General features: G+C 33.9%; 2 protein-coding genes across 3 annotated transcripts; both read right to left on the bottom strand.

Annotated features, from left to right (window-relative positions):
• Positions 1-573: 573 nt before the first annotated feature.
• Positions 574-4715, bottom strand: nat16l (N-acetyltransferase 16, like). 2 transcript variants are annotated; one of them, XM_019066945.2, is made up of 4 exons: positions 4344-4715; positions 3706-3938; positions 2533-2757; positions 574-1537 (listed from the first exon to the last, which is right to left on the bottom strand). In XM_019066945.2, exons 1-4 carry the CDS (start codon positions 4489-4491, stop codon positions 968-970), a joined length of 1176 nt encoding a protein of 391 aa, XP_018922490.2. In that variant the 5' UTR covers positions 4492-4715; the 3' UTR covers positions 574-967. The 2 variants fall into 2 exon arrangements, with proteins under 2 accessions (XP_018922490.2, XP_042583405.1); XM_042727471.1 differs by having other exon boundaries at positions 3706-3899; positions 4344-4713.
• Positions 4716-5144: 429 nt separating this feature from the next.
• Positions 5145-10759, bottom strand: LOC109049472. The gene is made up of 5 exons (XM_042727472.1): positions 7933-10759; positions 6503-6868; positions 6273-6405; positions 6063-6111; positions 5145-5599 (listed from the first exon to the last, which is right to left on the bottom strand). The coding sequence occupies exons 1-5, from the start codon at positions 7982-7984 to the stop codon at positions 5318-5320; spliced, it is 882 nt and encodes a 293-aa protein (XP_042583406.1). The 5' UTR covers positions 7985-10759; the 3' UTR covers positions 5145-5317.
• Between the last annotated feature and the right edge of the window lie 5208 nt (positions 10760-15967).

Raw genomic sequence — 15967 nt, 5'->3', positions numbered from 1 at the left:
GAGAGGAGGGGAATAATTTGCTGATGGATAGATTCTCAGCACATCCATTACATTGTTGCCTGTTTCTCAGACGTCACACATTTTCTCCAAGGACTCCTCGTGCGCTTTCCCATCATGAAAGGCAATTACAAAACACCCTAGTGGAAAAAGAGGCTGATTTTCCACAGTGTTAACCTCCTTTTTTCTTGTCACTGCCGTTACCAGTTGCCTAACAGCTGTAATGTACCGTACATACAGTAAGTGACTTAGGATTTTATTGTATTTAATATTTTGAAACAAACAAACAAACAAACATATGATTAATTTTGAAATCTTTGTTTATACAGTTAAAAGTATTTATTTTTTGCAGTAGTATTAGATACAGAATTACATTATAAATGGATAAACAGATCATAGATAGAAAGATAGATGCTTGACTTAAAATTAAGTTTAGCTCATTTAGATTTGTTAAATTTAGTTGAGTTGGATTTTTCAGTTATCGCAACAAAATTTATGTAGTTGTAACTACTTGCAGCAGCATTTTTTACAAGTGCACTTTTCCACAAATACATTAAGCAACACAAGTTTTCAGCATTGATAAAAAAGCCATTCTTTTAATTTATTATATTACACATTAAATGCTTAAAACAATCAGTTTGAAGTACTTTTCATTTCAAACTTTCAATTCATAAATCATCCTGTACTGTACTCATGAGGCACAGAGGAACAAGTACATGCTTCATGTTTCTGACATCTGCATCTGTTTAAGTAATGAGTTCACAGAGTTTGTTTCACTGTGCCTCATTTCACTCAGGCACAATATAGTTGTACAATGGCTTAAACCGATTTAATTTGTTGAACAAATAGTTTGTTTAACCAAAGCTGACAACTCCATTATGGCTAATACAACATCAATCACCAAAAAATTAAACAAGCTTTTCTTTATCGCCAGCATCTTTTTTCTTCTCTCCATCCTCTTTAGATATCATTATGGCTCTCTTTCCAAAAACAGCTGCTCCCAGTAATCCCGGAACTGCTTCACTGTCTCATGGCCCTCACAAAACTGCTTTAAATCTTCCCATAGAGTCTGATGCATATAAATATGAACCAAAACCAAGCCTTGAATCTCACTTTTCACGATGTTCAGGTGAGCTGTTAGTGCCTTCTTTGCTAAAGAAGTGTCTGTCCCGTACAGGTCGATATTAAAGCGTAGAGACCCTCCATTAAAGGGAATAGGATAGGGAGGTGTGTGCAAGCTCATGAACAGGGGTTTCTCACTGGAACCATCTACAAACCACGTCAAGTTTCGCCTTGCCAAGATGTGAAGGTTACTCTCCATGAGCTTCAATGGCTGCCAGTCCTGGATGATAGCACCGCCTGGAAGCTGAAGTCTAGAAGACAAGTCTGAATCCAAGAGAAGGGTCTTAAGAGCTTCCAAGTCCTTTACTGGCACTAAACGACTGCTACTGTTAGACTCATCTGACCCAACCAGTTTTTCCTTCAGACCCGAGACAAAGCCATCAAAACCTTCAGAATCCCCCAGCAGGGAGAGAACAGCCTGGTTTATAAAGACACAAAGAGAAAAAAAAAATTATTAATTTGGTAAATAGTGGTATTACTATTACTATTCATAGCTCTCATGTGACGTCACGCCCTTATAGGAAAGCCCACCTGAAGGGCAAAACAAGGCTTTCCTCCACTGACCGCCAGTTTTTTTTTTTCTACAAGTATGCAGTAAATATAACAAAGTAAGATACTGATATTATAGGCCAAATTCAGTATATTGATGATGCATACTTTGTACAGGCAAGTGTATGAACCCTATATAACGTATGCATCATCAATAAGATGTGTACTGAATTAGATCTTTTAATATCCTTATTTTAATACATTTAGACACTTTAAGTGTTTTTCACATTAAACATTTTATAATGTCACGCTCTTTTTAACGATTGAAATATTGCGGTAGGTGCTTTATGTGGATTGCAAATGGCCAAAACTTGCATTTTGTTCACATATCTTAATTTTATTTTTTTGAGAGGTCATCTAAATATTTGTGGATTGGAAGGAAAGATGTGTAAACCCGACAGGCTTGTTCTGCAGTTTTTTGGATGTTTTGCCCTCCAAGTTTTCGACCCGGTCAGGTGACTGAAAACTATGAATTAGTGGTATGGATCAAAAAGTAGTGAGAGGAAGTGAAGAAAAAAGAATAATTCATTTAAAACAACTATCAAAAATAATAAAGAGAGATACAAAATGCAGATTACAAAGTATTTTGATTAGCAAACAATTTTTTTAATGAATAACTTACTTTTGCAGCTGATTTAGAACATATTAAAAGAAAGATATGATAAAGGTATGATGCTACTACACGTTTTCCATTTAACTTTTTAATACTTTGCATTTGTCTGTTAATAAATTAGGTGTCATAAATTATTTATTTAGTCTAGTGATCATTTATAAGTACACTATTATTAATTGTTCATTCATTTTTGTTCATGATACATTAAATAAAGTTAATTTATAGAACTCTCTTTTCCAGTTTTAACTCACCCGTCTGGCCAGAAGCGTGAACTTGCTCAGTTTTTCAGGCCCTGGGTCATCTCCTCTGGTGAGGCGCTTGATCTTCACATTAGGGTAGACCCTCTTTATGTAGCCATCAACAAATCTCTGGATCACTCCAGCCAGACCACAACCCCTTTCGTTTGGACACACTCTCAATCCCTCAACTATAACAGTTTCACCTCCATCAACCAGCAGGCCTGACTCCAAAGCCACCTAAAGGCACACAGAAATAATTATTGCAAAGGTTGAAATAACTGGAAAAAAACTGGTAAAGTACCAGTGTGATTATATGATTGCGATCATTAAATAATATGACAACAAATACCAGTTTACAAAATCAAGCAGCATAACACTGTTTTTCGTACTGGAAGCTGCAGGACTAACTAAAACCATTACCTCATGTTTCAAATCATGAGGAATCGATTTTCCTTAATCTTTGAGATTATAAATATTAATATACTACTTATAAACTCAAGTACTGTTAGTTAACAGTAAGAGTAAAAGTGGTCTGCTTTTCTTAATATTCAATATGCTAATTACAAAAATGTGCTCCTAGTAGCTTAATGGAGCTTTTAGGGCAGCCAGTAGAGCTTCAGTAGGGTGTAACAGTACAATATAATACTAGTGAGATGATAGAATCAAACAATTAGAATGGTGCTGCTGGCCTTGTCTGACCACCCTAGACTGAGTATATGAAGAGCAAAACTGTCCAGTGTTATAAATGTCAGATACTGCATTCAAGTATATGGGTCATGAGTCAATCATTTATGTGCACAACAGAGAACACACGCATAGATGTGGTTCAATTAAGCCACAAGATAAAATGTTGTCTTTCTGAGAACTGCAAGATTGGCATTTCTCGATAGACACATCATGACTTATTTTACCTATTAACCTTTTCTTATCATAACAGTTAGTGATTTGAATAGTCCATTAATTATAAAACCTGTATGTTAAATGTTAATGTAATTTCTTGGACATCCTATTTTGAGTTTATAACAGAATATATGTTAATGATAAAGTGTGTGTCTACTTGCAAAAATCAAAATAGAACTGAAAAATAAATGCAACAATCGTGCAATTTAAAAATGAGAATTAATATTTCCTCACAGCTTTTGGCTGAGGTTAAAACTAAAATCTTTTTCCTTTTGTATCTCTTACCAGCTTCCTATCTCTCCGTGCTATAATAACCACTCTTCCTGGCTCAGTCATCCAGGAGTGATAGCGATGTGGAAGGTAGTCATTGCCACCATATATGTCTTGTGAGATGGCCATCACGTCATCGTAATCCTCTGGTCTGGCCAGACAGAAGGTCAGTCCATCACTTTCACCCACACAGTGTGAAGCCATTGTTACTGTTGTAAAACACAGATATTGTGTGCGTGTGTGTGTGTCTAGTTCCAGTAACAAATAAAAACAGATTAAAACAACATTATATTAAAAATATAAAATACATATTATATTAAAAATTAAAAACCATTTAATTATATTACTGTGGATAACATTAAGCAAAAACTTATTTATATAATTCTAGTCTGGATGACAGTCTACTACTAAGAAGCAGCAATTTGGTCTTGCTTTGATCATGTGGTCTTGTCACATTAACCACTTATTAAAGGACTGTTAAAATGCAATTACGTCCATACATCCTACTCTCAAAAACGCATCATAAGCATGGCTAAAATAAGTTTCCAAGCGACGTTAACCTCAAATATCTTTATAAACTAAAAACGGTGCAGAAGATTTCTTCATTAATGTGCTGTTTTGATAAGAAATGTGTTTCAGTCTGCAGGACTTACCGCGTGGCGTACTTGTATCGACAGTCATGTGATTTTGACGATGTGTTATGTGACAAGTTTCCCCCCTCGGCCGAGCATGGACTTTAAACTCTTGCAGGCTTGTAAAACTGTTTAAAATCATGTCCCAGCCTTTAAACAATCTGGGCATTTCTTTTGTTTAGCTAACAAGTAATGCATGTCATCTTTAACCGTATGTCAGTAATCATCAAAACATAAGAGTGAATTTTTATATAGTGGGCACAAAGATCTTTCATACGTTTCGAGAGCATTAAAAAATAATTTAAGAGATAAACACACTAGCCTTCTCGAGATACGAAATGAAGCCATTTCCTGTGTTTTTCTTTTCAATAACAGTATCGTAGCCCCACCAAGCGGGTATAAGGCGACATTGCAGTTTAGTTTAATAGGTCTCGATTTAAAAAACAAAAAATCTCTAAAAAAAGTTTATGCCCGCAGGTTAAAATGTTGTGGAAACCTACAACTGCAAGCACTAAGAATAAACCAGAACAAGAGCTAGATAACGGAAGTGCATACGGTAAATAGCACTGATCATAAATGCTAAGATAGGTACAACAGATTTACAAAAAGAAAAATGATCATTTGTTTAGTGATTTTTTTTCTTTCTCTCTTTCCAACCAGGATAGTGAAACTATTCAAATAAATTTATACCATGCAATTTTAGTTTTAGCATAACAATAATGAATGAATTGACTTGCAGCATAGCTATAGAAATTGTTCAAAATTATTTTCAACTTGGCCTTGAAAGACTTGACTCATGACAAAAGACTTGAGACTTGCATGTCTGTTAGATTCTCACATGAAAGTTTATTCAGTTTTAGAAACATTTATTTACCTTAAACTAAAGAACAAAACAAAAAAAATATTAATTAATTTCTTTTAAAGTCTGCTTTAAGCTATTTTACATTACACAAATATGACAAGGTTCCTCTCAATCACACTGGAAAGACTGGACTCTAACAACTACTGAAATGTTCTTCTGAATTTTCTGTTGTTTCTGGCCTCAAGGGGCTGCCCTCCACATTTCTTTGTGGTACGGGACTCTGTCCTAACAGGTGGTAAACGTGTCCTTGATCAGTCATGGTACCTTGGGTCCATGGTTTGGGTTGGCCTTGGTAAGACTTCCACAGCCGGCCATAGAAAAGGTCTTTTTTGATCTTGGCATAAAGTTTTGAGGGGTCAAAGCCATTTGCAGAACTTTGAGAAGCTGGTGCATCATCTGATTCTTCAGCAAATGTCTAAAATGAGAGATTTACTGTTTAGAATGGTTTTATTATTGTTATTAAAATATGTTAAAACAGTATATATATATATATATATATATATATTGTAGAAATCATAATGTTGCCACATACAAGGGTCATGAGAATTAGCAGCGCTCAAACTTTAACCACAACCACGCACATTCTTAAGAAAATAACAGGAAACTGATACCTTAAATGCAATCACTGACTATAATAAAGTGCATTTGAGACTGAAAGGAAATGGCCCAGTTAAAAATTCACTATAATGCAGTTCTCACACTTTTACTCTGCAGTACCTTTTACCTTTTCAACTGTAACTGGTGTTGAAGTTTTTGTGAATAGTCACATTTAGCGTTTATAATATATAGCATATAAATGTAACATTTAATTTATTCATCAGATTTTTTTTTTAAAGTGTATCATTTATTTAAACTTCTTTATAGCTGATATGTCTTACCTCAGCCGGTGAGTCTGTCAAGTATGTTCGTATTTTAAAAGACTTCTTCCTGCAAGGTCAAATTTCCCATGATTTTTCTCTTGGATTTTGTAAATACGTTTTAAAGTGTTTAATATATAGGTTTTGCTTTGTTTTGTTCTTAAATATATAAGTATAAAAATATTAGTCTTTTATTGTTTTGTGTAAATATTTGTAAGACGTGACCCCTACCTTCTACAGCTGTTTTTTCTGCATAAATAGAAAAGGATGGTCAGGATAAAAAGGGAGAGAATAGTTCCAATGATCATTGCACCCAAATTTCCAAATAATCCCAGCCTTGGTTCTGGTTCCACATATGTAAAATCTATATAAAATTAAAGAAATAAAAAAATCACACAAAAAAAATCAAGAGTCCCAAAGCAATTGCAAGGTATGTGTAGGACTACATGTGTACACTTTACCTTTCATAATAGACTTGTTGACACTGACATCTTTCTTGCTAATATCAGTACACTGCTCAAGTTTACCCGAAGGAAATGTTATGAACGCACAACAGATTAGCACGCTCTCATTTGATGCTACTTTAATGAGAAGGGATGATGATGGATAAGGAGATTTTTTGCCCTCCATCTTTACTTTAGTCTCATATTCTTTCATTATGTAAATTCCAAAATGTGGGTGATACGTGCCCACTTTCGTGCGATTCGGGCCTCTTAGCATCTCCCAGTTGATTTGTGTCATGTTTTCGTCTCCTGAGAGGACACAGGTAATGGCCTGGCCATCTCCATCTCGACTGTGACTAATAGATACACCACTGTTTGATTTGCCTGTTAAATAACACAAATGAAAACACACAGAGATATTACATGGATCATTGAAACAAAATACTAAAAATACTGCATTATAATTTGTTTAGTGTTGTTACTGATGAAGAAAAGTTATTACCAGTAAATCTTTATGATAATAAACTTGTTATCTACTAAAAACAATAATGCATTACCTTCTTTAAACATCTGAAGCTATTATGGAAGCTTTTGTTTTCAATTTAGCTTCAGAAGTGGTTGCTGCAATTTATATACTGCCCTCAAAAATGCTTTAGAGAGAGCAGCTAATGACGCATGTATGGTGAAACTACCACACAAGCTGTGTTTAGAAGCGAAAAAAGAAACTTGCTCTACAGTAAAAATAAATAAGGTGAAGAAACAATTTTCACTCAGTCTCAGAATGCTACTAATAAACATTTACAAAGAAACAGCAAGTAAGTGAATTGGAACTGAATTAGAAAAGAAATAGTATTTTTTTGTCAAATATACTACAATAAACTTACACATTTTATTTACAACTTGGAGAAATCCTAGTTTTTTTGTACAGTGTGTTTACATTTGTTAATCTTTGACAAAAAAAAAAAAGAATTTTGAAATGTCAAATCAGAATCAATCAATGTGAAATCTAAAAGTGAATCACAATATAAAAAATGAAATATGCTATAAAAGCAACCCATTAATGAAAATGTATAATACTATATAATATGATAATACTAAGGTACAATACTAAGAAATATGATAATCAAGTGATCGATGACTTGTTTGTGTAAGATGTTATCAGTGAAAGTGCAGTTAGTAAGACAGCAGTCAGCAGTGCACGTGAAGGCGTTTGCTAATGCTTGTGTGAGTATATGCATGCTATAATGATCAAGATATATGATGTCTTGATTTACCATAGAATATTTTTTGTCATTCCATGGCTTTAACCATTCTTTTTCTGAATGCATAAATGAAATTTAGCGTCGTATGCTCAAACTAATAACCACAGACTTTTTGGTTGTCCATACACTTTTTTAAATATATACAAATGAAAATGTTTTTAGTTAATTTACACAATATGCACTTACCTGATTCCAGGAAGGCAAGGATGAGAAGAGCGCAAAGAAAGTTGCTGCTCATGGTTGTCGAGGTAAATCAACATAGGCTTTATGTAACGCCTGTTTCCTGCTTTGTCTGTTGTTTTTTCTTTTGTTTTTATCCTGTTGTTATAGTGACTTCACACTAGACCTCTCTACCTTTAAGTCTTACCATCAGCTAATCTAAATGAGCATTTACTTCATCTTCTTATTTTTTTTCTTTTTTTTTACTTTTATTGCCAACTCAGTCAGATCTTTGATGTCTCTAAAAAGGAAATGATGCTTGAACGTGGGAGTTTCCACCAAGCATATCTTTCTACCCATAAATGGCTGTCGCCTCAAGTTTAACAGTATAAAGCAAGTAGTGTATTATATGATATTTAAAAATGAATATGCCAAAACTGTAAGCAAAGCCATGCTCTCCACATAAGCTTAAAAAACACACACAAGAACAAGGGAAAAAAATATTACAAATGGTAACTTTTACGTTTTCAGGAAATGGAAACATTTAATGGAAACTGCAAGGGCTGGCCATATCAATGGAAAGATCCATCAAATATGTTAATGGAAAAATACACTGCCTTTAATTCTGAGAGGAGCTTTATATCATAATGTAATGATACCTTTCTTGAACTGTAAGTGATATATTGCTGAGCCAAGAGATTAAATAGTTTTACTACAAGGTGAAATCTGAGACGACCAGACATGCACACACATAAACGTCAAGCTAGGGCTGTGTTGACATGCTAGAGCAGTGCTTGCTTATTTTGTCTTACGCTCCCCACAGCCCCAAGACCGTTAAGAGGTTCCTTGTAATGTTTAATGTCATTTAGTATTATCATTTGCGCTTGTGCTTGTAAAATTACCAACACTGATAAAAATGATTCTGTGGTAAATACTACAGAAAAACAAATGTAATTTCTACATTAAATAATTTAGTTCAGACAAGAATTTAAAAAAAGAGTAAATTCTACATCAGTACTCAATTCAAGCTTGTAGAAATTAAAGTTTGAACTCATAAGTATATTTTACTTGGAATTGTTTGTTATGTTTACATGGATTCTTTGAGTAAATATCAAAGTTATGATACTGGTGTTCCCATGAAGGGGCATTAATAATTAATAAGGTTGAATTTTTCACTGTTTTTGAGTTGCATTTACACTGCTTTATGGTTGCTTTTGTTGTTAGGTTTAGTAACTTGCTGTTTTTTTTGACATTAATTTTCTACTCAAAATGACCAATTTATACTAAATATAAATACTATACTAAGTACATTTTAATCTTTTTCACTGCAATTTGATGTTCCTGTTAAAAAAATAACTGCATGGCCTTTTAAAATGTGTTTGTAAATCTCTCATTCTCATTAAGCAATATTATCACCAAATCTTGGATTTAATCATTTTGTCAACTTGTTGTCTTTCAGTTTTAGCACAGGTTTTGTATTTCTTTTTGAAAATGATTGATTGTAGGTGAAAGACTGACTCACTGTGTCATTTCATTTCCTTTCAAGACACTTTGCTGTAACTGATTACCACCTGAAAAAGAAAATGTTAAAGGAAATGAGAAAAAGTAGGTATAAGGAAATGACTGGATTAGATGTTAAAACTCTACAACAATTTTATTTTGTAGCAATACTATAACACTGAAAAATGTTGCATATATCTGTTAAATGTGACATCAAACTTTTTTTTTTTTTTTTTTTTTTTTTTTTGCAGATGAAGATTGGATTGTTTTTTTTTTTTTTGTGAGCCATTCAAATATTTCTTGTAAGTCTTGTTTGCTTAGAAATTAGTAACTAACTAGGGGTCAACTATGCAAATACATCTATATTTCCCCATTTATTTAAAAGTTATCAATATATAAAAGGAGCTCATACGACAATGTTTAGACCATGCACAATTTCCAGCGAGAAAAGCTGGTCATTTAGTGAGCGTGTAGGTCACTCTGTCCTCTTGCTATACAGCCACCGTCCCTTCTCTCCTAAAAATGGCCTTGGTCCTAATTTACACTCAGTCCACACCATGTGCTCTGTTGCTCGCTTTCTCACTCTCTCTTCTGCTTTCTTACACAGACACACATATGCATTTACACACAAACCTCTCCCCTGTTCTGACCCTCAACAAATCCATTTGAGTTATTTATGAGCCATTAACATCTGCTCCTCTTAAAGACTATTCAAAGCCTTTGGAAAAAATCTTTGGAACCCAATTGTCTATACCATAGGAAGACACATTCGTTTTGGTCACTCTGATATTGTTGTCATATCTATTCACAATGCTTTTAAGATTCATAGCTATGTGATTATGATTCATCTGATCAAGATTTTTTTGTTTTGTAGTGTGCTTAAAATAACATCTAGAATTAACATAGTCGATGTCCCCCTGTAGCTTTGTGCTTTGTTCTTAAATCCTGTCTGCTTGATTATTTTCATTTCTATTTTTATTAGACATGTGCATCCTTTTTCTGTATCCTCTGCTTCTTCCTCTGACCCATTTTCTCTCCTACCGTCTCTCTCTCTTTCTCCACCCCTCCCCCATTCCCATCTGTCAGATGGACAGGTGTACATAAAGAGGTTTGAGCATTGTGTGTGACACGTGATCCTATAACTAACACAGTTTATTGCGTATATGTTGCTTGAAATATAATTTATGCAATGCATAACTGACCATTTACTGCCACACAGATGTAGATACATTACTGCTTTAATTGATAGGTTTCGACAAACATTCTAACCACTGTCAGCATAATGTAGAATTGAAAACATCCGTGCACTGCTTTGGACTGCACTGTAAGACATTTGCTGTCTTCTTTGCACCTGCCGTTATATATATATATATATATATATATATATATATATATATATATATATATATGAAGTAGAAAGACTGATATAGCTTATACACACACACACACACACACACACACACACACACACACACACACACACACACATGCCTATGTACTATTTCTGTCTTTCTACTTTGTGTGTGTGTATTTACACTTGTTCATATTCATTCACAAAGGAAGTGTTGCATAATGCATCCATGTAACACCATATCCATCACCCTACTTTTCTATATTCTGTGGCTCTGGAATACAATAGCATGTGTTTTGTATGTACACTGAGGAGAAAGATGAAGCCAGCTTGTGTGCTCAATCCAGTTTCCCCCACCTCTTCTCCTTTAACCCAGCCTTACTTCAATATCCATATGGCGTCTTACACCCTGAACCCCCACCCCCACTTCTACACACATAGTCTGACCACAGCCCCCATCTACACCGCATTTTATTACACTGCGATACACTGTGCTTCCCATCCCCCTCAGTAACTCTGCATAGCAAGAAATAGAGTTTGGGTAAATTCCACTTGGATGTTGTCTAGGCCATTTCCATTATATAATTCTTAAAGGACCTTGTCATGAATTGATTTTATTCATTCATTCTTTCAGTTTTTGTAAATACATGCAGTACCATTTCATATCACAATTTTTGCAACTGTAATCCCACCTTATTTAGTATTGTGAAGGTCAAATATGATGATTTTATTTTGATTTGAACACCTCATTAATGTTTTGGACCAAATGTTCAATATAATTACAAGCATAAAAACAGAAAGGATAGGTGTTTATTTATTTATTTATTTTCGTGCCACAGTTTTTGCAGGATTCAACTTCCTCACCCCTTTCTATTTTTTATTTTTTTTTTTAGGTGGGGGGGGGGCACTCAAAAAGCAAGTCAAATATATTTTCTCTTTTCTCTTCATCATAAAATTAGACATTAATCAAGGTGCTTAAGTAAACACACACACACACACACATACATAGGCATGTCCGCTTTCAACCAATTATAATCCAATGTTTCTGATTATTCTCTGCCATCTTAAATGTCACTCTTCTAAAAGCAACCATGTAAGAACAAAAATATCCGGAATTAATTGATTGAGTCGTGATGTCAGAACTCATTTTATTTAATCTCACCTTGATTTACTTAACTGTATTAGAGTGCAATGCATTTCTGAAATGTTCATTGTAATCCAAGAACAGGTGGCATGGGTTTAATTCTTCAAACCTATCTTTAGCAGCTATCCATCTCTCTTTTTTTGTTTAAAGTATGCGTCCACCAATTTTACCAAACATTTGAGACATTCCCATTGTCCTCTATGTGTTTAATAAGAAATGCTCAACTATAAGACACCGTATTGTTCTTGTACAGCAGTAGCAGAATGCTAGAGGTCAGTAATGTGAGGCTGCAGAGACAGCTGCGAAGCGTCTCACGTTCTCCATTTGTCATTCCCTGATACACTGACTTTCGTGGGACTGCATTTGGTTCACTTATCTTACGCTATAATGCACTTCTCTTTAGCTGCTTGTTTGTTGCTTACCAAGCCATAATGTTTAACATGATGTGCTGGCAGTGCTTGGGTTCTCTGTAATATAATGGTGCAATCGTTTTTATGGATAATATAGGCCCAAGGACAGTCTTATATTTTGAAATGGTTAATATACTGTCACCGTGCAGCACAGGGTTCATATTTTGCGTGGGTTGATTTTTGAGTCCATCAATAATACAATAGCTCATCAAAGATCTAAAAACCCCATCAACAAAATCCTTTTGGAACAAAACCAATCATACGTAAACAACAAACCTGATTAGTAGCCTCTACCAAGCATCCTGAGTTAAAGCAATTAGTAGGCAAAGTTTTATTAAACCTGCAGTTGTAAGGATTCTCTTCTTGGTGACTAAGGCCTAGCTTGGCAAGCATTGTGTATTGTCAGCTGCTTGTCCTGGTATTTGTCTGTAACGTGATTTGTGTAATGTGTCACTTTGAAAGCATCTGCTGAGCTTTCTGATAATACACTTTGTGATGCATATTAAAAAAAAACTAATGTATGGCTCTCATTTTTCAGAATAACATTCACTTCCTTTTTTCTTAACACTTTGAATTCATTCTATGCCTTGTTTGTTTAAAGGTTGTTTTAGTCTTTTTCTTTTTTTCTTTCTTTTTTGTTTTTTTTCTTTGCTTGTTTGTTTATTGCTAATTGCAGTACAATATACAGTTAGGTAAACACACACACAAATATCTCTAACACTAAGTTTGGATTAACAGTTTGGAAAATAAAACAATTATTCTAATACATCAATTGAAAACATCACTTAGCGCATAACATCTAAACTATGCTATTTAGATACATTTTGTTCAATATGATACTGCATTGCAACTACAGCAAGTGGCTAAAACCTCACCAGTCCTTTTACAAATTCATTTGGTCAACAAAGTGTTAGTCACAGGTCTTCATATAAAGCTGTTTGTTATCTGCCACATTTTCAATCTTGCAAATGAATTACTGCATTATTAAAGATAAAGCTCATTACGCTTATAATGACAAACACTCTGAAAACATAAACACTAGTTAAAATGTTAAAAATGTTAAATGATTATCCACAAGGTAAAGTAATACAAAAACACAACAAAAGGTTGACATTAACCAAGAACCTCAAAAAGACTGCAGTGACTTTGTTTGTTTTCCATCACGTATTGCAGTCATTAAAAAAAAAATGAAAATTTTCCAAAAATTCCAAGTATATACAGAATTTCAACATTTTGGGTCTTGTCAAAGACTGTGTCTTGAACCTATGGTTTTGGGCTTTTTTTGTAAATGGCAAAAAGAAAACATGACTTCTACTGCATTCAGAATGTGATATTTGGGATACTATAAGTAGAATTTCTCGCCACACTTGACAGCAGAGACCAAGCTCTTAATTTAGATGTTATCTAGATTTTTACATAAATTATTTACATATCGTTTAATGTTACAGAAAAACAAACATTTGCATGCAGTAAACCTGTCCTATACATATTAAACATACACATGTCATTGTAGTTTAATGTAACAAAATGCAAAAGAGCATGTGCAGATGGACTAGCTTTATAGCCAGTGGCATATCATTACTAAAATAAGAAAAGGTTATTTCATACCATATACCTAGTCACACTTTAAACTGCTTCTGGATCATCCTGGAAGATCATTCTTGTTCATCCAACCATTTACAATTTCCTACTAACATTCATTGGTACATTTAGTATAGGCGAATTAAAACTTAAATTGAATGAATTAAATTCAAAGAATAGGGTATGAAATTAATTTTGCAAATAATTTGTGACATAGAGTTTATCAACCAGGATTTGTACTCAATTTAACAGTGTAATCAATTAAAAAAAAAGAAAGAAAAAAGTACAAACTACAAAAAAAAAAAAAAAAAAAACATAAAAAGCAATGCTAGCAAATTACAGTTTTTAGTTAAACCACTGTCTACACTTAATGACCACTGTTGTAATGTTGATTTTAAGAAGTGATCGTTTCTAGTTTTGGAAGCATTTCTAAATATATATTGTATATTAAAATATTCAAGCTGAGTTATATGTTAAATATACAAAGATGTAGGTATATAGAGATGCACACAATTACCACAAAATACTGCAAGCAAAAAGAGAAAAAAAATGATCAGCGATTCGATTTTTTAATCCTTTTACACAATTAGCGAAGTATAGCCTATAGCATCTAAAAATTTATATCATGGCTAAAAAAAGAAAAAAAGGTTTACCCTTAGCATTTTAACGTACCCTCTCTAGACTTTTTAATAGTTAAATCATAAATTAATGTGTCAATTATCACCAGTTCCAATTTGACAGGTTCTAAATGTCAATATATTAGTACAAGGTCTTTGTGCTCAGTGTAAATCTAGTCACATGCTCATTGTAAAGCCCTTCCCCACCCACTCACACAACATGCACATTTCAAAAACCTCTCATGGATTATAAGGTTTTTAAAAAATTACTGTATTTAAAATAGTTCTGCATCTCTCACAATCTCTGAAAAAAGGAACAGACAAAGGTAACAAAATATTAAAATATTTTCCATTAGTTGTCACATCACTGCTTGAGAATAAGCAGTCGTATTGGGTAATAAAAAAAAAAAATCTTAAAAAAAAAATCCGGAAAACAATTTATCACATAATCAAAATGCCTTTATAGCATTGAAACTGTATTCACCCTCTTGATTGACAGTTGGCCATGAGTTCTTTTTTCTTTTATTTTTTATCTCATTTACAAGCATTAGTTTCCCATCATAGGATATTTTCAAATATTCTGCACAAACACACAAAACATGACACCCAGTTTGTATCTAGGGCTAATGGGAAGACTCGAGTGAAAACAAACTCAACAGCCACTGCTGCATCAAGAGAATGGATGACATGGACATTCAAACCACCACCTTCTTGAGGTCTGTAAAAATCATGGTCCCTGCTTTGCTGATAGTGGTAAATATGTCCGTCAGCGGTTTCAGACAGGTACAGTGAGCCTTTTTCAGAAAATGGTCATTAAGTAGGAGCTTTATTATGTCTATAAAGTCAGGAGCACACCAATAAAAATATCCTTGAATTTAAAAACGTTACGCAGACAGGCCCACGCTCCTATTCTGATTACAAAAAAATATATAGCACGATCCACTGAATGACCATGACTGTTACAGCAACCCACACTGATGTTTTATGAAGATCCCCACTGTGCTTTGGAATATCTACATATCTACAGTATAAAGTGCAGCACATCAGAACAGCTAGATGAATGGTTAATCCAATCGGAGTTGGATGATTCTGACATGGCATGAGATAAAACACAATTTGCACTGGGATCTACTTGCATTTTACCTCCAAATACTGCATTAGATTTGTAGATTGAATGTAACAAAATAGCTTAGTGCACCACAGGTGAAAATACCTGTGTGATTTAGCCATTTCAGAAGCATCTGTGTATAGACACAATATTTGTTTTTTCTATGGAAAACAACATAGGGAGAAGCAGAGTTGAAGCTCTGATAGTGCAAATCAGCAATTTAACTGATATCAAATGTTCGAATAGTGACTTGGAATAAAGAAAACAAATCTCCCTGGTGGTTTTCCCCTCGTTCACAAAACATACAATACACAGCTGATTCTAATACACATAAAGCCCTTCATAAACATT

Source organism: Cyprinus carpio, chromosome B7 (genome assembly GCF_018340385.1).
Source record: "Cyprinus carpio isolate SPL01 chromosome B7, ASM1834038v1, whole genome shotgun sequence".
Lineage (NCBI taxonomy): Eukaryota > Metazoa > Chordata > Actinopteri > Cypriniformes > Cyprinidae > Cyprinus > Cyprinus carpio.
This window is presented reverse-complemented; position numbering and strand designations above follow the sequence as displayed.